Genomic DNA, 24,357 nt, shown 5'->3' with positions numbered 1-24,357 from the left:
AATATTCAACAGGTAGCTTACGGATTCATTCTTGACATGTTTGATTCAAGTGTCTTATTTCTACTAGAAAATGTTTACTTAGCAGTAAAGTGGTGGGAAACAGTTATAAATATGCACTAAACAGCCAATAACCTTCAGTCAGCAACAACCACTGTTCTTTTCCTCTGGAAACCAGGGACTTGACAAACGATGTTACCGGCTGGGGGTCGAGTCACTGCAACTGCCCCCCCCCCCCACCAGCCCCGGCATCAGGGGGTACACTATACCCACGCCAACGGCTGAACATTCACTCTGCGTGTACAGGTCCCTTCCACAGGCTTCTTCCAAACAATGTTCTTAAACACGAAAAACACTCAACGTCAAGGAAGAGGATATTAGAAAAACAAAAAACTGCTGTTTCTCTTACCAAAGTCCATGCAAAATAATGGCGAGAGCACCTTGAGAAGGACACCCTCACACCCACAGGAGACAGGGGGTAAACGGATGCCCCCTTGCTGGAGGAGGCGAGAACTACAGTCCCCATTTCACAGATGAAAGAACGGAGACAGAGGCCACAGTGCTGGAAGGCGACGGAGCCGAGATTTCGGCCAGACTCGGACTCAGCGCACCTCACCACACTGGGCCCTGTTTAAAATGCACTGTTTATAAATAGCTTTTAAACGCAAGGGAAGATGTTCACAGTGAGATCTTAAGCAAAACACCAGCTATGCAATAGAAGGAACAGAAGTCCAACTGATGGATGAACGTCTCTCTCCCACAGGAATGAAAAGAATTAGAACCACAGCATTAGCAGTGTTGGCTTCTGGTTTTTTCTCTTTTTTCTTTTGCTTGTGGCTTTATATTCCCAAGCATTTTCTAAAAGGAATATACGTGCTCTTCCATGAGAATACATTTATCAACTCCTGAATTTTACATTAAAAGAATAACACGGCCCGTAAGAAAGTCTCCCTCGAGGCTCTGTGACTTGGCGTCACCTCCGCCTGCAGAAGGAAGGGTTAAGGAGCAGCCGCCTGCACGGTCGGCACACGTGGTAACCAGCACTCGGCCAGAGAAGGCCTCAGCTGAGCTAGAAGCACAGCAAGCTCCGAGACAGTGGTCTCCCCCACAGTGAAGGGGACACAGAGAAGCACTATGCAAAACATGTATCTTCAAGTGCACAGGGTCTGAGATTCTTGCTCCTCTCAGAAAAAGAAAGAAACAAAAAGCACTTCCTTGTTCCCAGCATTTAAAGAACAATACTTGGAAGTAAGACACATGAGCTTTAACCAAATGTGTACAGTAAAAGACCCCTCGTGACCTGACCCACGTTAACCAATCACAGCAGAGGGTCCCGCACAGGTCTGGACAGGGCAAGAATGTGAGGGACACACGAGAGGGACACGTGCCACATCACCTGATCAGCCTTCATAATCTTCTTGGCCTTCATATTTATATAATAATCTCCCCACAAGGTTTTCAAGAGAACTTCCTGTTTGATGCCAATTTTTTGACTGTAGATTTTGGCAAAGTGCTCGATTCTGGAAGGAAAGCAAGCGTTCATGTTATTGATAATAATCACCAAGTGCGAGTGCAGCTAGCACTTGAGTGTTTCTGAGTCATGTCCGGAGTGCTGTGAACACACCACGGACACAATCACATTAGCTGTGTGACAAGCTGGTCCCGGCAGCCCCGCATTGTACGGAAAGAGTGGCAGTGCGCCCAGGGACCCGGAGGGACCCTCTGCGGCTGGCGGCCATGCTCCTGTGCTGTCGCGGCCTGTCTGAATTCTGCCTGTGTAGCACGAGGCCCGAGGAGCAGGGGCCGAGGAGGCAGGGGCCCCACCTGCCGCCGCAGCTAGGCCGGCGCTGGTTCAGCCCTCCTGCTGTAGGCTGCCTGTTGCTCGCAAAGGAAACAATGGCAGAGCCTGCCAAGCATCCTGGATTAAAAACATACGCACAAGTACCCCACTCTCCTCAGCCCTCAGCAGGGCCAGTTAGCCCCAGCTCTGCTCCGCGGCCACGTGAGGGCAATACCCGGACCATCAAGGGCACCGAACGCAGTGTCTGTGCCACCCGATGGGAGGCCTAGGAAACAGGTCTCTTGTGCAGGGAACAGCCTGTCTGATGTGAGGTGTGAGTCCAACTCTCAGAGTATCAGCATCCCGGAAGACGCCTGCCGTTTCTCGCCGCACAAGGAGTCCAAAGGTAACACACTCTCGACAAGTCTTCACGTTTCCGCCAGCAGCCGGAGCCCAGGGCTTAACCACAAGCTCACCCTGGAAGCTGAGGCTCTCAGGCGACAACGGAGGCCTGGGGGGAGCAGGAGGTGGCCCGAGGGCCGGAGGTTAGCGACCTAGAGGATCAGGGCTACAACTCAGAAGCAAACGCAGGCGCCACAGAACCTGAAGACAAATGCCCCGTGTCCCCACTCACTGGGGGCGAAGGGAGAGAACACACCCGACTGGGAACCAAAATTCAAATTCTACAGTTACAGGCCGCTGACACTCCAGAGTTGGCCTCGAGGGGCCATGACCTCAAAGCAATTGGCGATTATAAACTTTATTTCCCATCTGATCCAACAGCTATTTGTTTAGCTGAAATTTTTATTTGAATTTTCCAAAACTTTAGTTTCTATTATTTTATTTATATTTATTGTATACATAAATTGTACGTTTTAGACACGCATTATGTATTATTATTGCTACCCCATTATAACTTCTCTAATTTTTGAAGGGGGAGCCCTCGTCTCTATAAACTCCCACCTCACCACACAGACCGACAGCCTTCCCGCCGCGGAGGGCTGGAAGGAGCGGCGCTCTCCCCCTGGGACTGCGGTGGCGAGTCCACAGATGAGGAGGCCCGGGGCCGACTGCGCAGTCCCGTGCCACCAAGCAGAAACAGACACTGTCCTGGCGCCTGCTCCGGGGGCCCCTCCCCGGCTCCCTGGGGTTCAGCACGTCTAGAGCAAGACACAGAGCGCACGTCGGTGGACCCGATCTGCCCACGGCCTTCCACTCATCAACAGCTGGGTCTGCCAGGCACGGAGCAGCCCTCCACGCACACTTGCAGCTCCCTTCCGGGACCCCCAGGGAGAGACCCCTGCGGCCACAGGTCCCAGCCCAGCCTCCAACCTAGCTCTACCCGAGAGCCCTCTCCAGGGATGGTGATGCCTGTCAGGGCCTCGGCGGAGGAAGAGGACATTCCGATCACCAAACTGGCAAGCTGGGTCTGTTCTTACGTGGTTAAAACTGAAGGTAATGACTGAGTGATTAACACATCAAACTTTCAATATTTTCAAAACTGCATTTTTTTTTGCCCGATATAGGACCAATTTTTGTACATTCCCCTCCACGGACACTTAAATTCTGACTGTAGTTATTGTACGATAATTATTGTGCTTCTCTGGCCCTGCTAACAGTCTGTGATGTAAAATCCTCCCGAAGCCACACGCATTTCTACTTCCACTTCCATCTCTGCCTCATGCGCTTGGTTGCGACGGTCACAGGTACAGAATAAACCCCTTCACGAATAAAGAGTGTCCATTCTCCACGTAAAATGGATCCTTATGCCCCAATAAACTTGCTATAAATTCTGCACTGCTCATCAAAACTGCTACAATGGCTTTCTTTTTGCTCACATTTGATTGACATATTGAGCCAAAGCTTTGGTATTTATCCTCTGTCCATTATGCTACTTATCTATTTTATGTAGCAAACCTTTGGATTTTTTTAATGGAATCTCCTTCTTTTCTTTATTTTCTATTATCGTTTGAGGGGGATGGAGAGAGGGGGAGAGAGAGAGAGGAGAAGGAAAGGGAGACACAAGCAGGCCCCATGCTCACGTGGAGATGTAACACCATGACCGAAGCCAAAATCGAGAGTTGGACTCAAGCAACTCAGCCACCCAGGTGCCCCTGGAATTGCCTTCTTTTAAACAGCTCTCCTCAGTGGGGTGTTTCATGCATTTAGTGTCCTAACTGTTCTGACTGGGGGGAGCTCTAGTATGATTTGTTTGTGCTTCTGGGATTTTTTTCAAAAGTTGATCTGTGGGACCCAGACTTCTATATATTACCTTGTACGACACTGTGTCAGGTACATGTCCTGTTTTTCACTTGAAAAGTGGTCAACGTAAGGCTTCCTCAGTCTCAGACCTCTGCCTGAATCAGAAAGCACAGCATAGCATGAGAGCCGCCCACCTGCTCGGGCCACTGTCCTCGATCCTCTCCTAGGCCACCACTCAGTGACACCCACGCACAGAAACCCTCCAACACCCTGGTTTTATCCTCTCCATTCTTCTTCATCCCAGAGTCACCATAAAATCTGCTCAACGTCGACGCTTCTCCCATCACTGCTTTGTGCTTTTATTCATTTGTCATTAGTCAGTCATCATTTTACAACGATGACAATCTCTCCATTCCTGGATTCTATTTAATTCACTTCCTGCACCGAGTACCTTCGAACAAGGCCCAGGAAAGACCTGCAGACACACCGGGACCCACGAGTCTCCCGCCTGGCTTCCTGAAGGGCAGCGCGGCCAACAGTGACTTTTGTGGGTCACCTACGCTTTTGTGTCCAAGCAGCCCCCTGGGTTGACCTCAACTATGGGATCTGAAAACGCTGGTGACCAAGGACACACGAAACTGCTTCGGGGAGGGCCTTTCTCTGCCCCTTCTCTCCTGTCCCTGTCCTGCAGGGCTGGGGCCTCAGTTCTGCTTGTCTGAACCCGGAGCCAGATTCTGACTTAGGCCAGTCGGTGTCCCTGCTTCCACACAGAACCTTCTTCCAGATTCACATCTGTCAACAGGACAGGCTGAGGCTGCACACCCAGGCTCAGCTTCTAGTCACACTTCATCCTGGCCCGCCCGTGCCAGTCCGCAGAGCCATCCTCCCCATTCTGGAACGTGCTCTCTCCCCACCTTATGTGACCCATGAGGTCGCCTGCTGGCACGCTGGAGGAACATCTACAGGCCAGCAGCTCGAGTGCCTTCATCCCACCAGCAGCTTCCTATCAATCGACACATCCGCTTGCCAACGGTGGGCATGAACAGACGTCTACACGCGGCCCCGCCTAACACAGGGGAGTCCGCTCACTGTCAGAGAGCATGTGACAATGTCCAAAGTTGTGAGGGGTACGGAAGACACCCTCTCCATGCGCTTGAGCCTCTCTCCACCCCTCCTCCTTCCACAGTAGGCTTGCACCAGTTTCTGAGATTTAGACTAAAAGTTGCATAAAATGTTAAAATTATTTATGGAACTCATTCCAAGAAGAGGGCGAGCCTCCCCCTCCCAACCCCCCACGGCTCACCAGCAAGGTGCTTACGAATCAGGACACCGACGGGTCTGACTGGTTACATGACTGAATCAAGCACCATACTTTTTAGCTCAAAGAAATTTTCAGAAATCATGTGAGCCCAATATTCTTATTTTTCAGATGAGGAAACTGAGGTCCAAAGAGGTGATGCTACCAAGGTGTCAACCACGTATGAAATGTGCAGTCTCAGCGGGTCTGTAGTATCTATTCTCATGACACGGCCGTTCTCTGGATTTTCCTCTGACCCTCACAGGCGCCCAGTGGACTACGGCATCTGTGACCGGTGACAAACCAACAAGGAAAACTCCTGGCATTAGAATTTATCATACTGCCAAGATAAAACCCGTTCCGTCAAAAGGGAGTGAAGAGCAAGTTCCTATGGAAAGGACAGAAGAACCAGCGCCGGCCAGGCCCCTGCCAAGCCACGCGCTCTGGTGCATTTCTGATCCTTTCTTCTTTCCCATTTCCAATCGGCACGTTTCACGATGGGCTGTTTCCACCTGGCTCGCTACATCTGGTTCTATCATCTCTGCAAGATAGGCAAGATTAGGCCCACGACTAGAGTGAATTTCACTGCAGGCCGATGACTGCTTATTCAAGGTGAAGACATTTTTCTCAAAGTAATAATTCTTTAATTATATTTGGATTTTCTGATTCCACACGTCAGCCATGGTTGTGGCTAAGAAAGGCTATGAACTGCCAACTGCAACTGAAAACTACAGTCGCTATTCCGTGGCTCCAGCGTGTAGGTCTGCAGAAGGGGTCTTCACAAGGAATGAGAGCCCACGGGAGCACCCCGGGAAGAAGGCATAAACTGTGGTGTCAATCAGCTCTTCCACTTAGTGGCTGAGTGATGTCAAATGATTGCTGAATGTCTTTCCATCATGGGCAATAAATATTAACATCTATTTAAAATGATCATCCTAGAATTCAATGAAATAATTTAAAGTGATCAGCTCAGCATCTAGCATACACACATTCTCAATTTAGTTGGCTTCTTTCCGCACTCACTTCTGCTAGTGCAAACATCACCTGTTAAAGTGAATGTACTTGCTCATATGTGCATGTGTAACCTCCAGAGAATGTTCCACAAGCTGCCAGACACACTAGTTTCTTGTGGGGAAGTGAAATGAAAAGCTAAGGAACTGGGTGGGGGCTTTTCGTTGGCCTCCCACGTATATATTTTTGTACCTTTTGAATTTTAAATTTATTAAAAGAACTGAGTTCTAAACAAATCATTTGTACCTAAAATCTCCAAAAAGATGCAGGACTGGCTCAATGGTAAAAAATCAATCACTGTAATCTACTATATTAACAAGTTAAAGATGAAAAGTCATAGGATCATATTAATTGATACAGAGTAAGCATGTGACAAAATCTAAGACACAATCTGTAGAAACGACTCAGAGGAAAAACAGAATATAGGGGGACTCCTCAGCAAAAAAAAAACATTTGAAATTTTTTTTAATGTTTATTTTTACAGAGCATGAGCAGAGAAGGGGCAGAGAGAGAGGGAGACACAGAATCCGAAGCAGTTCCAGGCTCCAAGCTGTCAGCACAGAGCCCGATGTAGGGCTTGAACCCACTAACTGCAAGATCATGACCTGAGCCAAAGACGGACGCTTAACCGATTGAGCCCCCAGGCGCTCCCTGCGCTACAGATTTTAAAGGTGCTAAGAGAGCAAACCTTAAAAGTCCTATCACAAGAAAACAGTCTTGTTCTGTAACTACACAGAGTTAACTACACTTATCATGGTGATCATTTCACAACATATCCAGATAGAGACTCATTCTATTGCACATTTGAAACTAATATGTCATTTATACCTCAATTAAAAAGAAGGAAACTAGAAAAGAAAACAAGCAAAGGCCACGAAGAGACACCTCACCCACAGATACACACGTGACAAATCAGCACATGAAATGACGTGCCGCAGGACTAGCGGTCAGGAAAATGCGATCCGGACCACGATAACGTACCGATACACACTTGTCAGAATGGCTTACAAGTGACCACACCAGATGGTGGCGACGTGTGGAGAAACCAGCCCGCGCATTCACACTGCTGGTGGGGATGTAAAACGGTACGCCCCCTCTGGACCACAGTTTGACACTGTCTCTAAAACCTAGACACACTGCTGCCGCGTGACCTGGCAAACACACTTCCGTGCATTCACCCCAGAGAAATGAAAACTTCAGGCCTCCGGAAAAGTGACACGGGCATGCATGCAGCAGCTTCACTCACAAGGGCCCCAAACTGGAAAAAAGCCAGGTGTCCTCCAATGTGCGAACAGTTCAACCGTGGTAAGTCACACCGCGGACGGCTGCTAGGCGATAAAAAGGAGCCAAGCACTGATACACACAACAACTTAGTTAGGCGTCTGGAGGATTACACGGAGTGGAAACAGAGGGGGTTACGTGATGCTTGTTTCTGTTTTTACAATACCCTCGAAAAGACAAATCACAAAAATGGAAGAGTGAGTGCCAGGGGTGAAGGCGGGCCTGGGGGTACGGGGAACCAGGTGTGCGTGCCGAGGGGACAGGAAGGGTCTTTGCCGTGACACCCCACGTCAGCGTCAATATCCTGGCCGTGATGCTGTGCTAGTTTCCTAAGACGTCAGCACCGGGGAGTCCTGGGTAAAGGGTACAAGAAAGCTCTATCTCTTCTTACAACTATATGTGAATCAATAATTCTCTCCAAGAGAAAAGATCAGTTTTACATACAGTCCGCGAAGAGATCCCGGGAGGCGGGCACACTTACCCGAAGCCCCACCCGTCCACCGCGCTTGTGAACACCACATTGCCCTGGTCTGGAGAGAAGTAAAGGTGAGAATCGTCTGAGTCCTCCAGGCCAGTGCTCCAGTCATACACTTGCTCTCCTTGTTCAGACTTTGGATTCACTTGGGATTCAGTCTCTCTCTCTGCTCTTTCTTCTAGGACTTTAGAAGTAAAAAGAGTTCCCGTGAGTGCATTAATCTAGGAGAGATGGTGAAACAGCACAACGTCACTTGGAGGCTTCGCACAGCCAGGGCTGGAGACGCGCTGTCTCAGATCGTCAGTCCCCTCGGGCCCCTCGGACGCACCCACGGGCGGAGGTGAGGTGTACGCCTGAATCAACTCACGGCCCCCTCCTTCCAAACCCAGGAGACTAAACTGGAAGGCTTCCGAGGGGTCACTTCTGCGACTAGAATTTCACGCCAGCATGAGGGTGTGGGACCGGCAGCGTGTCTTCAGCACCGGGCCTGGCGTCACCACCAGGGACTCGGGAAACCGTGACCCCAAGTCACAGGCTGCGCCCCCACTCCCTCGCCAGTTCTCACACCTCGACTTCTCTCCACCCTGTCAGGCCCCCTGCCCGGCCGCCAATCCTCGACTCTTTCCCTCCCGGGTCACCTTATTTCCTACCGCAGATGGAACATTTCACTCAGAAGTCCTGCAGCCTCCCCATTCCAGCCTGACCCCCGTTTACGGCAGCAAATGGCACCGGCCCGGGTGCCTCCAGGCACCCTGCAGTCTGAGCCTCCAGGCCGGGCACACGAGCTTCGGCACAACCTAAGCCCCAGATTCCCTCCGGCTGCCGCCCGCCGCCTGCTGCACGCGACCTCTTTCTCCAGGCAGGACAAGCGGTGCGCAGCGCTTCACGCTCTTTCGCGTTTACAGCCCCGTACGTCTCATTCCTTCTCTCCTCAACGCCCCGGCCACAATCCCCCGCCTTTTCCCATCTCGAAGCTTCTGTGGCAAGACTTCCTAACGCTCCTCCCTCCTGAGCCAGTCTGGGTGTGGCGGCCCTCAAAACCACGCACTGTTCTCCAAAGGCCTCTCTAAGGGTCTCCCCACCGCATGGTGACATCTTCAAAAATAGGGACTCTGAGCTATGGTCACACTCACGACCCCTATCACACAACAGACATCCCAGAATTCATTGTTCAGTACACAGCCATGTAAATGTCTGCTGGAAAAATAAACGAATGGTTGGGTAAAATGTTATCTAAAAATATGCATTAAAAACAAACAAACAAAACAAAAAGCCTCCTAATATTGCTTCGGTTTGGAACCAGACTACAAGATCTGAAAGGACAGCATCGATCTGATAATCCACGCTTTGTGCCAAGGGTGCTTCCAGGAGCGGGGGGGCTCCGGAGCGGGGGCCTGTCCCGTGTCCTCGGCTGCGGCACGAGGGCCCCACACGTGGGCGCCGCAGGCGGAAACGCTGCGAACAGTGGCGTCCTGTGGCAACACGTTACATTCAACCTGTCAACTTCCTTACAACTCTTCTCTGAGCCCCGATTTTTAAAATACGGAATGAAAGGGTGACATACCTGTTCCAGAATATTCTTGAGGTGAGAATAGGCCTCCTGGGGTGTGAATTTCAGCTCCACTATCAGGCGGTCTAGCTTATTGATCACCAGAACCGGGCGGATGTTCTCAAGCCAGGCTTGTCGCAGAACCGCTTGTGTCTGTTGAAAACAGAAAAGAAAACGTGAAGCTCAGGATTTGAAGCGATTAAAGCTCGTCAGAAAATCCCGATTAACCATCAGCGCATCTCCATACTCTTCTGTCACCACTCAGACGACACCTGTCACGCAGGTGCTCACCAACCACTCCCCAAGTCCGTGACACGGAGGGAAAGAACTCCAGACAAGACGCTGTCTCTGCCTTTACGGAACTGACAGCTCGTGTGGGAAGGAGAAGTCGTGCAGAAATGGTGGAGAGTTTGGTGGAGTTCCACACACACTTTACTGAGTAACAGAAAACAAATACTCATGTTGCTAATACACAGGACCCCAAAGCCAGAGGCTTCCCCCAGGAGGCCACGCACACCTCCCTGACCACGGTCCCTTCCCAGGGCGAACCACGGCTCTGCGCTGATGTCACCATCCTGTCAGCAGAGATGCAGGCTGTGCCTGTCCAGTGGGGGACCTGAGCCCTCACGGCGTGGGGGGGAAGCAACCGGACAATATGGCACAGCTTCTTGTAATTATCAAATTCCCTCCATTTGAGTAATTTAAACCTTTTATTACTCTTTTTCAAAAATATTGGGCTGCCTGAGTGGCTCAGTTGGTTAAGCATTTGACTTCAGCTCAGGTCATGGTCTCATAGCTTGTGGGTTCGAGCTCTGCGCTGACAGCTTGTAGCCTGGACCTGCTCCGGATTCTGTCTCCCTCTCTCTCTGCCCCTCCCCTGCTCATGCTCTGTCACTCTCTCAAAAATAAATAAACTTTAAAATAAAATTTAAAAAATTTTAAATACAGGGGTATATGTTAAGAAGTAGGATATGAAGACCTCCCACCAAGGCCTTGCAAGACCTGAGCCTAGAGAGCCGCTGTAAGGCCCAGACGTCCCACCATACACCCCTTTCCCACTGTGGCGGGGTGGGGGGGCAGAGAAGCCGAGCAGCCCAGAGAAGAGAACCTCATGCAGGGAGAGCTGGCTTGGCATCTCAATGGCCTCTCGCAAGAATCCTCCTCAATTCGACACCCCTGCACTTGCGCCGGGTCCCCTCTGGGAGGGTATCGCTGATGCTGCCACGTACTGAAGGGGAAGGTCATCCTCGCTACGATCCCTTTGCCGTGTGGCTGACCCAACTCCAAGACCGGAACGTTACTGAACGAAACGTACAGCCAACTTTCCGTCAGCGAAACGCCCAGAATGGCACAGAGCCGTTGGCGCCGAGTCCCTGCCCTCATCCCCGCCCTCCCCGCCCAGTGACAGATCCCCACCTCATGACGTACCTGTGGGCAGACGCCCTCCACGGCATCCACCACAATGATGCAGCCGTCACATATGCGCACGGCTGTGGACACCTCGGAGGAGAAGTCCACGTGTCCTGGCGAGTCTATGAGGTTAATCAGGTACTCCTCGCCACCTATAAGGGCGCGGGAAACACGGTTAATCAGGCGCCCCTCGCCACCCACGAGAGCGCGGGAAGCACGGTTTCAGCTGTGCGGGCGCACGGCGCTCTTCGTCAGGCACTCGAGAGTGAGGAAGGTGTGAGAAATGACAGACTAGAGCTAAAGCTGCTGAAAAGCTCAATCCGCGCTGTCGCCCCAATGAGGGAGTTCCCGCTGACGGAACACTGACTCCAGGAGCACCTGTAGGACGGCGCCGGACGCGTTTCTCTCCATGGCAGCACTCGTTACAGGCCCTGGGAGCCAGGCGCTGTGTCCAGCGCACGGCACCGCACGCTCACAAGGCCCCTGGGAGGCAAACGTTACCACGCTCACTCTCCAGATGGAAGCTGGGACTCCAAGAAGACGATGCCTGAGCGTAAAGGCTAGTCCACAGGCGCCAAAACAGGGCCGGCCGATTGCAAAAGACACAAAGCACACGGCCGCCACGTCCCTCCAAGCCCTCGGGAAGCAGGGTGTGAGGAGTCCCTACGTGCAAGCAGTGTGCCACGGGCCGGGGGCTCGCATACACGGTACCCCCTGCAGGCCTCACAACGAACACGACTGCAGCTTCCAGGAGGGTGATGACTTGTGCAGGTTTGTCCCAAGCCCTCAAAGTCCCCCATCCTCTCAAACCCCGAAGCCAGCGCCACATCCCGTTAAGCCCTAAGTCGGTCCCAGACAGGCCAGGACGACGAGTCACCCGAGGTCACAAAGACGTCACGCGAGAACAGAATTAAGTAAACCAGGCAGAAAAGAGTCACTCGTCGGAATTCTACACCCCTTCCCCACGTGCTGCTAACCCTGACACGGTTCCCCTGTGGAGGCGAAACGGGCACCAGATGCTCAGACTCTGCAAGTCCACCTCGCTTCTGCCCGTCCCCCGGGCCAGCGCTCCGCTCCTGCGGGCTCCGGACTACTCCGGTCCCCAAGGGCTGGACTTACCCCTGGAAGGCCATTTAGACCACCTTCCCCCTTGCAGAACACCCTGACGACGTGCCTTGCGCCCCGGGGACAGGAACAAGTGCGCTCCCCAGCCCCCCCGGGGTCCACGTCCGTGGACTCCCAGAGCCTGGCTCTGCCCCAAGCACGCCGCAGACACTGTCTGGAGTTACCAGCCCCCCACCCTTCGCAGCTGTCGGCACCATTAACCACCCGATTTCAGAGCGGGAAACTCAGGCACGGAAGAGTTAAGCGTCCTTCTCAAGGACATCCAGCTAGAATGCAATGCCAAGGTACACTGCCTGAGATCAAATAGTTTAAAGCGGTAGGTAGTGTGGAAGGTAAACCCAACAAACCCCAAACACATGCTTTAACCACCCACTCACGGCTGCCCCAAGGCACCTCACCTGCCCAGAATCCAGTGGTCATGAACTTCTGAGCACCAGGTTAAGGATTCCAAGGTGCACTGGGGCTCGGGGGGAGAGACCACCATCGATTAGCAACAGGCTGCTTCTTACACACACACACACACACACACACACACACACACACCCTGGTCTTCTCATGCAAACTGCCTTATACAGATTTCTGGCTCCGCCGCCCCCACCGGGGAGGGCTCCAAGCAGACAGAGGACTTGGACATCTCCAAAGAAGACCAAAGCTGTCAAAGACCCTGGGCCCTGGGGTGGTGGCCCCTGGGCCTTCAGAGGGCTTTACCGTCAGGGCTCACAGCACATGCTCTCTACCAAATCAGCCAGAGGAACTGAGCAGCAGCAGCAGGGCCCAGGGTCCTGTCAGCTCCTATCGTGTGAAACAGAAGCCGTGAAACACTTAAAATATTTCTCTCTGCACTTTCCTGGCCTAGCCCTTCATTTCCTAGCTAAACGTGCCCCCAGAGGGAAGAGAGGCACCCAAGGTCACACACTGAGTAGCCGGCCAGAGACACGCCCAGGTCTGCCTGACACAGAGACCCTGACTCCTTTATACCGCGCAGCTGGGGCGCCGCACTTCCTTCATTTGGACGAACTCCGGGCTCCAGGACAGCTGCATGCGCCTTCCTCTCCGCCCAGCAATGCCCGGAGCCGATCCAGAGCTCGCAGAGACCCTGTCTGCCGTCAGATTCTTTACAGAACTTAAAACCGCGCTCCGAGAGAAACCTCGGGCTTCCTACACGACAGTGCTCCTGCCTTTTGTTGGCACTGTAGCAGAATTCTCACACAGAGTCGTGACACCAAGGCTTTTCTTTCCAGGAAGCAACTCTATACAGACGGCGTCGCTCAGCAGGGTTTGTACCCAAAGAACTGAGCCCCGAACACCACGTGGTATGGTTTTTTACGTATTTTTTACTTCTCTGTCTCCCATATACGGTAACACACAAACATGCAGTCTAATTAACGTGATCTCGTGTCACAAGGTCGTGAGGGATGTCGTCACATACACGAATACCAAGGTCGCCTTGAGATGGTCTTTTTTTCCTTTCTTTCCTTAGGGAGAGGACCTTACCACAGCGTTACAGACCTTTGAGGTAACACCCAGGAAAAAAAGAACATAGCTACCGACCGATCCACCCATCTATCTGATCACCTGTCTATACTCCCTAATGATGCATCCAAATCCAGACCCCACTGAAATTCATTCAGGGACAGCAAGTTCAGATCTAGAAGACAACAGAAAGCGAGGCATATACCAAGTGTTTTCACTGGCAAACATGGGAAAAAATAAGAGCACGTGATCAAAACCCTTTGGGAAATGCAGTGGAGGGGTGGATGGGTGAGGAAGAGGCTCGCCACATGCATACACCCCAGGAAAGGCTCGAAGAAGCCTTTGGTCTGTAACCAAGCAGCCTGTCCAGCTTCCCCAGTGTAGCTGATGGAGGGAAGGCGAAGCGCTCTGGTGGGTCACACAGCGGTTAAGTGCAGAGCTCAGCGCAGGGCTGTCTCTGACTCACAACAATTTTTTTCATCTTAACTTTTTCCAACTAGCTTCAAACTAAATTTCGAAGGTAGGGAAAAGAAATCCAATCATCTATCAGAGGCAGGGAAAGCCAGTAAGCACAACTGGCCCACTGTCATCAGCCAAACCAGCCTCGCTGACTTGTTCCCACAATGCCATCTACTTCCTGTGTGTGAGGATCACACCTGCACACGCACAACTATTAAAACAGTTGTGGGCTTCATCGTGTTAGATATTATAATCCCCGCTAGTGGAAATTGTAATTTTCAGGCATGCTAAGTGATCTTTCTGATTTGTCTCACAGTCCCGAAGCTGTGCACGGGACGGACCCCTGCCAAAGCAGCAAGCCATCCTGCCGGGCCTTCCAAACTTTCAGGGACTGGTCCAATCAGCGGAGCACCAATCCTTTTTTAGTTTTTTTTTGTTTTTTTAACATTCCAGGCAATTGGGGAAACAAAAAATTTGGGAGACCTGAAAGTCCATCACAGGAGCCACCTTCCAGAAAACTTCTGCCATTAGGGAGTTACAGGAAAATGACGTCTCCCTAGCCTGGGAGTCCGCCAGTTTTAAAGCGCCATGGGTCGTTTCACTGGAAGGGGCACGTCTGACACGAGCACCTGCCATAGATCCCTGTGAAGATGGGGACTTCCCACGAGGTCACGTTCAACCCCCAGAACACTGGAGGTGCTCGCCGACGCATACACGGAAAGCTGAGCAGACAGGAGAGAGACACACTCCTCTCCTGGAGAAGATGTGTGCATCACGCGGGGTCTCTCACGCCCCGGGGCGCTGGAGGAACCTACTTCCCACGACAGAGGTGTCAGGAATTCAGGCAGAACTGGGGCCACGACAACGTGCTTCTAGAATATGGACATGTACAGACAGAAATCTGGCCTGACTACGTGGCAGCCACGGGCTTCCATGGGAGATACCACAGCTGTCCCTTTAAATCTTAAATTACTGTATAAAATTATGTAAGACCCACCGATACGGCTTATGTCACAGAACCGTACGATGCACGTTACCTCCCCCTTCCTGACCCAGGGAGCAGGTGCTGGCAGAGAACACACCGTGCGCTCCTGAGAAGGCCGTGACAGGAAGAGGTCGTGACTAGCTGACCCCGCTGGCAAAAACGTCAAACGTGAGGTGGTTTGGGAGGAGGGAGGAAACGGTGACCTACGGACAACCCTGAATGGCCAACAAATGAGTCTTCCTGCTGCACGGCCCAAACAAAAGTCCTGTCCAGACGACCCCCGCCCCCCGGCATGAAACAGGCCAGACCACATGGGGGCCCCCCCAGCCCTGGTCTCTCTGTGTGCCCACCGCCGCCGCCAGCCCGCGGACTGACGTCACGAAGAGCTCCTCCGCCTTCGACACCCTGATGTGCAGCAAGTAAATCCAGTCACGACGCACCCACTATCTTGATCCTCCCATCACTGGTGGTTTTGCTCGGAAGGATGCATGGCAAAACCCAGGGTAAAGAAGCCTTGCATGAAAGAAAGACGGATGTTACTTTCTTGGAAGCTACGTACGGGTTCCAAACCATGGCAACTTGTTTGGAATCTGTTTACTTCACCCTGGGGGGAAGGTCAGAGCCCTCAGACTTCTACTCAACTTTACTGTTTGTGTGTGCCACAAATACTAAGGCGTGGGTCCCAGGGTCAGAGCAGCTGAGAGTGACAGCAGCACACCTTTGACCAAGACAGCGCAGGGGACATGGAGCTAGAAGGATGTATGAACATTTTTCTCTAAAGATGAGACAGCCTTGAGCATCCTTAAATGCTGATGGTCAAGTGTGAGGACAAAGGGAAGAGAGAGGCTGAAGTTACTGGAGAGGACACTCAACAGGAGACAAGTCCAGAGCACAGGCCCTTCACAGTAACAGGGAAAGAGTAAGCAAAGACACTAACCCCATTACATTTCGGGGTGCCCGGGTGGCTCAGTCACTTAAGTGTCAGACTTTGGCTGAGGTCATGATCTCGTGGTCTGTGGGTTGGAGCCCTGAATTGAGCTCTGTGTGCTGACAGCTCGGAGCCTGAAGCCTGCTTTGGATTCTGTGTCTCCCTCTCTCTCTACCCCTCCTTTGGTCGCTCTCTGTCTCTATCTCTCTCTCTCTCTCAAAAAGAAATAAACATTAAAAAAAACAAAAAACAAAAACTACTACCATTTCATTTTGAGGTGCGGCAGTAAGCAGCTAAATCTTTTCCATTTGTGGGGCGCAGAAGGGAAGGATGTCTGCTGAGGTTGTGAGGGAGGGAGGGAGGTGGGTGGAGTCCAGAGGGAGGTTCTGGAGAGAACGCGCAAGGCGCGGCGGCCGACAGGTTTTGTGCCACAGCCCCGCGGGCCAGCCAGGCCCCAGCGGGACGAGGAGGGGAAGGTTTGTAGCGCTACCTCTGTCCCGGATCAGAGTTCTGTAGGAGAAACACGGCCCAAGGCCAAGGAAGCAGACCCTGAGGACCTGGAGAGACTGTCAGCAGAAAGACAAGTCTGGGCGGTAGGAGGCCGGGACTGAATGAAGGACGCCGATGAGCTTCATGACATCAAAGAACGGGCGCTCGGCCCACGGGTGAGAGCGGGACTGGGGGGAGGGGAGCGCTGGGTCCCAGGATGCCACTCGGGGGCAGTGCAGGCGACACCACGGCCCGGAGAGGAGCCTGGGCGGCGAGGGGGAGGACGAGGGCCGCTCGCCACTGCTGGGGGGCCCGCGCTGTCGGACGAGCCGTTCTCAGCGTGAGCCAGCCTGGCAGATCGGGCAACAGGGGAAATCCTGAGCCCGGCGCCAAGGTCAGTAACGAGCAGGCACCGTGACCAGGAGCTGTGGCCCGGACAAGAAAGAGGACAGTCAGACACGAGGAGTCTCACACGAGACGGGGCACTGAAAGAAGGGGCTGGAAGAGTTAAGCTTTGAACGAGGAGCGGGGAACAAAGAGTGCCAACCTCACGTCTCCCCCAGAAAAGGAGGGGGGAGCGGCGCTCACTGGAAACGAGGACAGGCAGAGCAGCGTCCTCGGGAAACAGCCCGGAGGCGGCGGAGAGAACGAAAGACGTCGAGGATGGAGAAATGCTTGTTTCCCTTGGAAGGTTTGCAGAGTGAGCTTTGGGAAGGAATGGAACAGGGGAGGCTGACAGCGGCCATTATTAAAGTTGCAGAGAAGCGTGGGGAAGAGACTCTGGAGGCTTCCATCAAGGGCGGTGACCGAGCACAGCGGGGACATGTGTGACGCGGCCCCCAGATGTCTGTGTGCAGCCCCCGCGATCGCCTGTGCGACCCCTGCCAGGGCCTGGCAGACAAGATAAGCCGGGGACATCCTGCTCCTGAGAATGTGCAATCAGAAACACAAGAGAAAGCAGCAGCGACCGACAGAGACAGGATGAAAAAACAGACAGATGACAGTTCAGGCCAAGGGGAGGTGATGATGATGGGGACACAGACAGACTAAAGCTTCGGCAGAGGAAAGACTTGCAGGGAAAAAGAGACAAAGACAGAGAATAAAACCCAAGGGTGACAGTGGAGTTCCAGAGGCAAGATCCATTCACTTGTCACTTGTAGTGATGGAACCGAGGGCCATCCTGGATCCAGAGCCAACATGTGGCTTCAATTTCAATGACTGTCACTCCAATAACGCTCCTGTTTTTCAGTTTCCATGAACATTTCTCCAATGTCACGTTACACATGTTCTCTCACTACGCCATCCCACCGCGGCACAGGCGGGCGTAAGCCTCACTTCTGTGCGGTCAGGAGAGCACATCTAAAACAGTCTGAGAGTGAGCTGCCCAAGGCCAGAGTCCAACAAAACAGGTCAGACCATTCCGTCTCCAGGGCCCGAGAGCCGTTCTCCCACATACACAGAAAGGAAACCTTACTGGTTACAAAAGGGGTAGAGGACCTGGAGACAAAATTCAGAAACCGACACTAGAGGAATCGTCCAATAAAAAGGGACTAATGGTCTGAGTGTCGGAAAAGGCAGGCTGCAATCTCCTGAAGTCCATAAAAATAAGGGGAGACGGTAAATCAACGGAGCGTTGACCCATCTGCTGGGTCACAGCATGAGCACACACCTTTTCACGTGGAAGAAGTCACCTTTTCACATGGAAGAAGTCGTTTTAAACAATAAGGCACTACTTTAGATACGAGACATTAGGAATTCACCAATCCCTCGGAGCTTCAAAACTGGCTTAGTCCGAAAACGTTTTAAAGACTGACTGTAGGGGCGCCTGGGTGGCTTAGTCGGTTAAGTGTCCAACTTTCGCTTAGGTCATGAACTCGCGGTTTGTGGGTTCGAGCCCCGCGTCGGGCTCTGTGCTGACTGCCAGCTCAGATCCTGGAGCCTGTTTCAGAGTCTGTATCTTCCTCTCTCTCTGACCCTCCCCTGCTCGCTCTCTCTCTCTCTCTCTCTCTCCAAGAAATAAAAATATTTTTAAAAAAATAAATCAAAAAAATAAAGACTGACGTGAAAGACAATACGGTCATGCCTCTCAGAAAATTCCCTGCCGTTCGTCCCAGACATGTAACACTGTGGAAGACCAACCACAGACCCACGAGGGAAATGAGACAGAACTTTATTATTTTCTTCTAATTATAAAAACATATTTTGCGTAAAATTTCCAAATAGTACAAAAATAAGTATTTTGAAAACCATAAGCTTCACATAACACAGATACTGGCAAGAAGGTTCTGGCAGGTAACCTTCTGAACAGTTTTATCTACACACTTAATATTTTATTACTGAACACACTCTCCTCTTACACATATGTACTCTGCCACTTGCTTTCATCAACATATTTTTCCTACGTGATCGCATACAGATCAAAGAGTTGTCTGAACAGCTCCATGCATTTCACAGCATGGAGGTATCGGTTTACTTGGCCATTCTCTAAACGCAGACGTGAAGGCTGTTGGCATGAATATTATTATTAATTTTACTAATACAGGCTCTTTGGTGAATGTATCTCAAGAATTTGTATGACTATCTCTCTCACATCAATTCCTGTAAGTATTACTGTTAAAATGACATCCCGATCTAGGGGGGAGCAAGCTGTAACGAACATAGCAACCCAGCCAAGTAAATAAGACTCTTAAACCCAATACCCAGATCGCAGGACAGAAAAAGGATGCAGCCAGGCAACGGAAGGCTAAGGCCCCGTGACCTTCCCGGGAGAAACCCGTACTGTCACCCGGGGGGACGGGGCCCTCACGCCTGTCACAGGTCCCCATCTGCACCCGAGTGTGGACGGCCTGACTCCCATCAGACCATCGGAGGCCAGAATGCAGTTTGTGCAGGAGAAAGCAAGGAAACTGAGGCACACACTTCATCTGGAAAGAGAAGAAGACACCGAAGAAACAAACTTTTTTTCTAAAGCACGGGCTGAGTTACCTTTGGCGTAGCGCAGTGAGATGGCGCTCGACTTCATGGTGATCCCCCGAACCTGCTCGTCTTCTCTGCTGTCCATGTATCTTAACTGTGAAAATGCAAACATGCACACCCTTACTTCCCAGGGAAATGTTCACGTTAGAACCGTCTGAGTTGGACTTTTGCTTTAAACACGTAAGTTTTAAACTAAAAGCCCTTCAGATCTTTTTTTGATGTAGGGAGGGGCTGAGGAAGTAAGATGTCACAGGGACGAGAACAGACACCCCAAGAGACAGCTCCACGCTCCGAGCACATTCTGGTTCCGCACGCCCTCCCCGCGATGCTGTGCCTTCTAATTCACAGGAGGCAGCATGGGGGGTCCTTCCACTCACCCAGACAGAGCCCTTCTCTCCCTGTCCCAGGCTGTCTGGCAAAGTCTGGGCAAAGACCGAAACCTCTAGAAGCATGAGGAGCCTTCACTCTTCTTCCCATGATCAATATATTGATAATGATGATGACAAATAATATTTTTTTAATTTAAATTTCTCCGATTATAAACGGGGTTGAGTGTCCTTCTAGTTTACCGCACTGGCCGTGTGGCATTCCTCTTTCGGGAGTTTCTTGTTCAAGATTTTTGTCCACTGTTTTAATGGTTATATTACGGGTGTGTTCTGTTCTGGACAGAAGTTACTTACAGTCCCTGAATACTAGACCTTTGTCAATTAGGTGCTGTTATTTTCTCCCAGTTGCCGAGCTTGTCTCTTCACTGTTTTTATGGTATCTCCTGATAAACAGATGTTCTTAGTTTTAATGTACTTGAGTTGATCAAACTTACACAGTGGTATGTACTTCTTCATCTCATGTAAGAAATCTTCTCTTAAGGTCACAGAGTACTGACCTATATTATTTTCTAAAGTTCTATAATTTTGCCTCTCACATACAAGTATTTCAATTACGTGCTGATTTCTGTGTGTGGTATGAAGCAGAGGTCCAACTTTGTTTATCTTCCACATTCATAACCACTGTCCAAGGACACCGTCTGCAGAGACTAGTCCTTTCCCCACAGGTTGGAGATACCAGCTCTGTGGTCACCTCCACTGATCTTTTCCGAAACTCATCAAGGGAAGGAACTTCTCTATTCTTCTACTGCAAGTAAATCATTCCAGGACCTCACACTCACAGCTAGAAACAAACATCTCTTTCATTTCCTAAAATGCTATTTTCATCATGACCCTCAGACTTGAGTTAGCCTTCAAATTCTTCTAGAATCAGACACATTCTCTCCACCAGGGCTCTTCCTCTCCCAGTAGCCTCTAGGCAAATGCTTCCCTCAAACCGAGCATGGTACACAATCAGACCTCATCTCCGTCGTCCACTTTGCACTTTGTTCCCCCACCTGGCGGCTTCTCCCTCCTCCCCAAACCACACACTCGTCCTCCGTGGGATCATCCACAGCTGGGCCAGGCTCTTGCTGGACTTGTTACAAATACCCATTTCTGCATTTATAAAATATTACTATAAAGAAATATAAAATAACTTTTTCTCCACGTCGATTTTATCTTGCTAAATTGATGAGCTGCTTCTTACACGCATCCCCTGGGCTTTCCACTCCTCCTGGGTGACTAAGAACACATCACACGGTGGACAGCCGCTGCTTACTGAAAGGCAACGAGCATTTATCAAATATAACAACATACCTTGCCAGCCAGGCGGCTGGAGATGATCCCATTGCTAGAGATAAGACAGTCGGCCAGAGTAGTTTTTCCTGTTAAGATAACAATATTAATTCAAATCTATTTCTTTTTCTAAAAAGGAAGGATGATGTATCGTATCTAAAGAATTAACTTCTGACCATAAGAACTGGTTAAGCAAAGATTTCCCATTGACCTGTACTGACTGAAGCTGACACATAATAAGCATCTGAGTTTATAAGCATCTGAAAGAGTTTATCGGTGGCGCCCCCGGGGGGCTCAGTCAGTTAAGCACCCGACTGTGGCTCAGGTATGATCTTGGTTCATGGGTTCAAGCCCTGCAGAGGCCGCTGCGCTGACAGCTCAGACCCTGATTTGGATCCTCTGTCCCCCTCTCCCCTCCCCCCCACACACTTGTGCTCTCTCTCTCAAAAATAAATCAACATTTAAAAAAATTAAAAAAAAAAAAAGAGTTTATCTGCACAGAGTGTCACCTGAGGACACAGCTAGCGCTCTGGAGGCTGCCAATCTGTAGCTCCAACCCCGTGGGTCTCATCACCCTCACCTGAAAAGTCGTCAAGCAACTTTTTTTTTTTTTTTTAACTGAAGCCTAACTGACAGAGTAAAACGCAGACTCTCCAGCCAGAGGACAGAACGTGTGACACGCAGCGCTCCTGGAGTTCCCAAACCACGTGAGGACTCGATCAAGTTTATGGTACTTACTACATTCATTCTCTCATTCTCTGACAGTCGCCCGAACGGTGGCCGTGCCACAGTGGAGCTCTCGGTGGCTCAGAATGACAACCTGACGGCAGAGCACTCACATCCGCCTCTGGACGGCATGTGGCCCACGCCGTCACCGAGGGACAACAGAATGTAACCTGCCCCATCTCCCGAAGGACGGCCTGAGCTGGCACCTGCCAGTTACACTGTCTTAAAAAAAATGCTTAGGAGCAAGGCAGCCCAGGAAACCTACCCACGTCCCCGACCGCGAGCACACCTGTGGAGGCCGCCGGCCGCACCGCAGACGCCACCCAGATCCTAACACATGCCTCCGTGACAAGTCTCGCCAGCACACACTTAGTTCCACGCAAGATTCTACCAAGTCTACACACCGGGAAGTGGTACCAACAGATGGCTGTGTTTAAAGAACGCTCACGGGAGCGCCTAGGGGGCTCAGTCGGTTAAGCGTCTGACTTCGGCTCAGGTCATGATCTCACGGTTCGGTTCGTGGGTTCAAGCCCCACGTCGGGCTCTGTGCTGACAGCCAGCTCAGAGCCAGGAGCCTGTCTTGGGATTCTATGTCTCCCTCTCTCTGCCCCTCCCCTGTTTGTGCTCTGTCTCTCTCTGTCTCAAAAGTAAACAAAAAAAAATATTAAAGAAAGAACACTCACAAAGGCCAGAGCTCTTCCTCCCCCAGCACCCCTACTCCTATCAGCCTGTGCGCTCCCTGCACGAGGAAGGGGCGTGAAAGGGAGAGCAGCGGGCTCCGCAGGAAGTGATGCTGCGATGCTGCAGTGAGAGAACAGGACCTGCCAGCAGCACGGCCACACCCACTGGCCACCTCTGCCCTTCCCGGCTCCTGTACACGTCCTTCTTCCCGGCTGACACTGCTCCCACTTGGAAGGTGTGTCCCCATCTGCCACCCGGAGCCCCCTTTCAAGGGTCCCCCTTAATACCACTTACGCTGTGAAGCCTCTCAACCCGTCCCGGCCGCCCGGGTCCTCCAGCTCTCCCCACCCGCAGGGTCCACTCTTCGCCTCTCACCTGTGCGGCCTCAACCCCACAGCGCCCCAGGCCTCCCCTGGTGCCCTAGTGCTCAGTTTCTACCTCTGCGACACACAGCAAAACCCCCTGAATTTAGCAGACAGTCGAGAAACACCTGACGAGTCAAAGAGAATCACATCACACTGGCTCTGAAGACATTATGTCGGGACTGGAGACTTTTCTAGATCACAAAGCCATTTCAGAAACGCTTATTTTAACAAAAAACTCCAGTTCTCCTTTAAAAAACAACAACAACAATGAAATACACCGTCCGGAAGAACGCTAATCACCAGGTTGCCGTGTTCATTTCGAACGCTCTCATGGCCGGCGCCGCTGTCCTCACACTTGTAAAGGAACTTGCTTCTCAGCGGGCACGGGTCCCACCCGCTGTCCCCACGGTGGCTCTGACACGTGTGCAGACACGCCCCCTTAATGAGGAAAACAAGCCGTGTAGAAGGGAGTCTTACCATGGTCCACGTGGGCCAGAACGCAGATATTCCTGATGTTGGCAGTGTTCTTCTGAAGCTGGATCATCTTTTCCCGACTGCTGAGCACCATGGTCGCTTCTCTCCTGGGACTGACAATTGGGAATGTTTTACAAACGGCACACGGGCTAAGCGTCAAAGCCTAACTCCCCCCGCCCCACCCCGCCCGCCGCTAACGCTGGGAATGGACAAGACTCCCCGGTCCCTTAACCTGGGAGCCCGGTGAACGCCCGCTGAAGGGATGCACCCGGCCAGGCCCAAGTCCCCCCGAGCCTCCGGGCCGAGGCCCCACCCACCACGCCTGCGGGACGCAGGTGCCTCACCCTTCCGGGACGGGACCGCCGCGAGCAGTCACGCAGCTCATGGGGCGGCGGCACCCAGAGGCGGCCCCGACGCGGGTAATGCGCGTCTCCGGGAGGGAGGGAGGGGAGGCGCCCACACCCGTCCCTTGGGCCCCGGGCCCGTCTCCCAGCCCCGGGTTCCCGCACTCCCTCTCGCTCTCACCCGACACCAAAGCGCCGGCTCCACGGCCGCCTTCCGAGCCCCAACAAAGTTTCGGGGCGCAAGCTCACTCGCCCGACAGGTGCCCTGAAGTCTCCCCTCGGTCTCAGATGAAAAGGAAGAGCCCCTCCCCACCCCCGTCCACTTTCCCTTCTCCTCCCCGGGGCCCCGCGTTCGCGGTCCCCGGCATCGCGGGTCCCCACCCTCTGGGAGGCGGCGGCCCCGGGGGGACCCCACGGCCGCGCCGCTCCCGGGCCCCCGACCCCCGCACCCCGCCAGCGCCCGCCGCCGGCCGAGGAGGACGCCGGCCGCCAGCGCGGGCCCGCACTCACCGGCTGCGGCCGCCCGGCGCGGCCCCGCTCGGCCCCCGGCCCCGCCGCACCACGCGCGTCGCCGGCGCCGACTGCCCCGCGGCCCCGGACGCGCGCGCACGCCGGGGGCGGGGCTGGCGGGCGCACGACCTCTGACCCGCGCGCCGCTGACGCCGCCGG

The 24,357-nt window shown here is 52.4% G+C and overlaps 1 protein-coding gene across 2 annotated transcripts in view; it reads right to left on the bottom strand.

The window, feature by feature from the left end:
* The window catches only part of EFL1 (elongation factor like GTPase 1), a 100,037-nt gene extending 75,784 nt beyond the window's left edge, over nucleotides 1-24,253 (bottom strand). Inside the window, exons 1-8 of one of the 2 annotated variants that reach the window (XM_039216841.1) lie at nucleotides 24,199-24,253; nucleotides 23,348-23,457; nucleotides 21,120-21,187; nucleotides 19,447-19,531; nucleotides 11,021-11,154; nucleotides 9,608-9,745; nucleotides 8,050-8,264; nucleotides 1,394-1,517 (exon numbers count right to left, since the gene is read on the bottom strand). In XM_039216841.1, coding sequence (XP_039072772.1) covers nucleotides 1,394-1,517; nucleotides 8,050-8,264; nucleotides 9,608-9,745; nucleotides 11,021-11,154; nucleotides 19,447-19,531; nucleotides 21,120-21,187; nucleotides 23,348-23,438 — 855 coding nt within the window. In that variant the 5' untranslated portion in view covers nucleotides 23,439-23,457; nucleotides 24,199-24,253. Of the gene's footprint in view, nucleotides 1-1,393; nucleotides 1,518-8,049; nucleotides 8,265-9,607; nucleotides 9,746-11,020; nucleotides 11,155-19,446; nucleotides 19,532-21,119; nucleotides 21,188-23,347; nucleotides 23,458-23,869; nucleotides 23,989-24,198 lie in introns of those variants that run through there. The other variant, XM_039216850.1, reaches the window with a different exon arrangement.
* Between the last annotated feature and the right edge of the window lie 104 nt (nucleotides 24,254-24,357).

The sequence above is a fragment of the Hyaena hyaena genome, unplaced genomic scaffold, assembly GCF_003009895.1.
Source record: "Hyaena hyaena isolate Hyena2069 unplaced genomic scaffold, ASM300989v1 scaffold_13, whole genome shotgun sequence".
NCBI lineage: Eukaryota > Metazoa > Chordata > Mammalia > Carnivora > Hyaenidae > Hyaena > Hyaena hyaena.
This window is presented reverse-complemented; position numbering and strand designations above follow the sequence as displayed.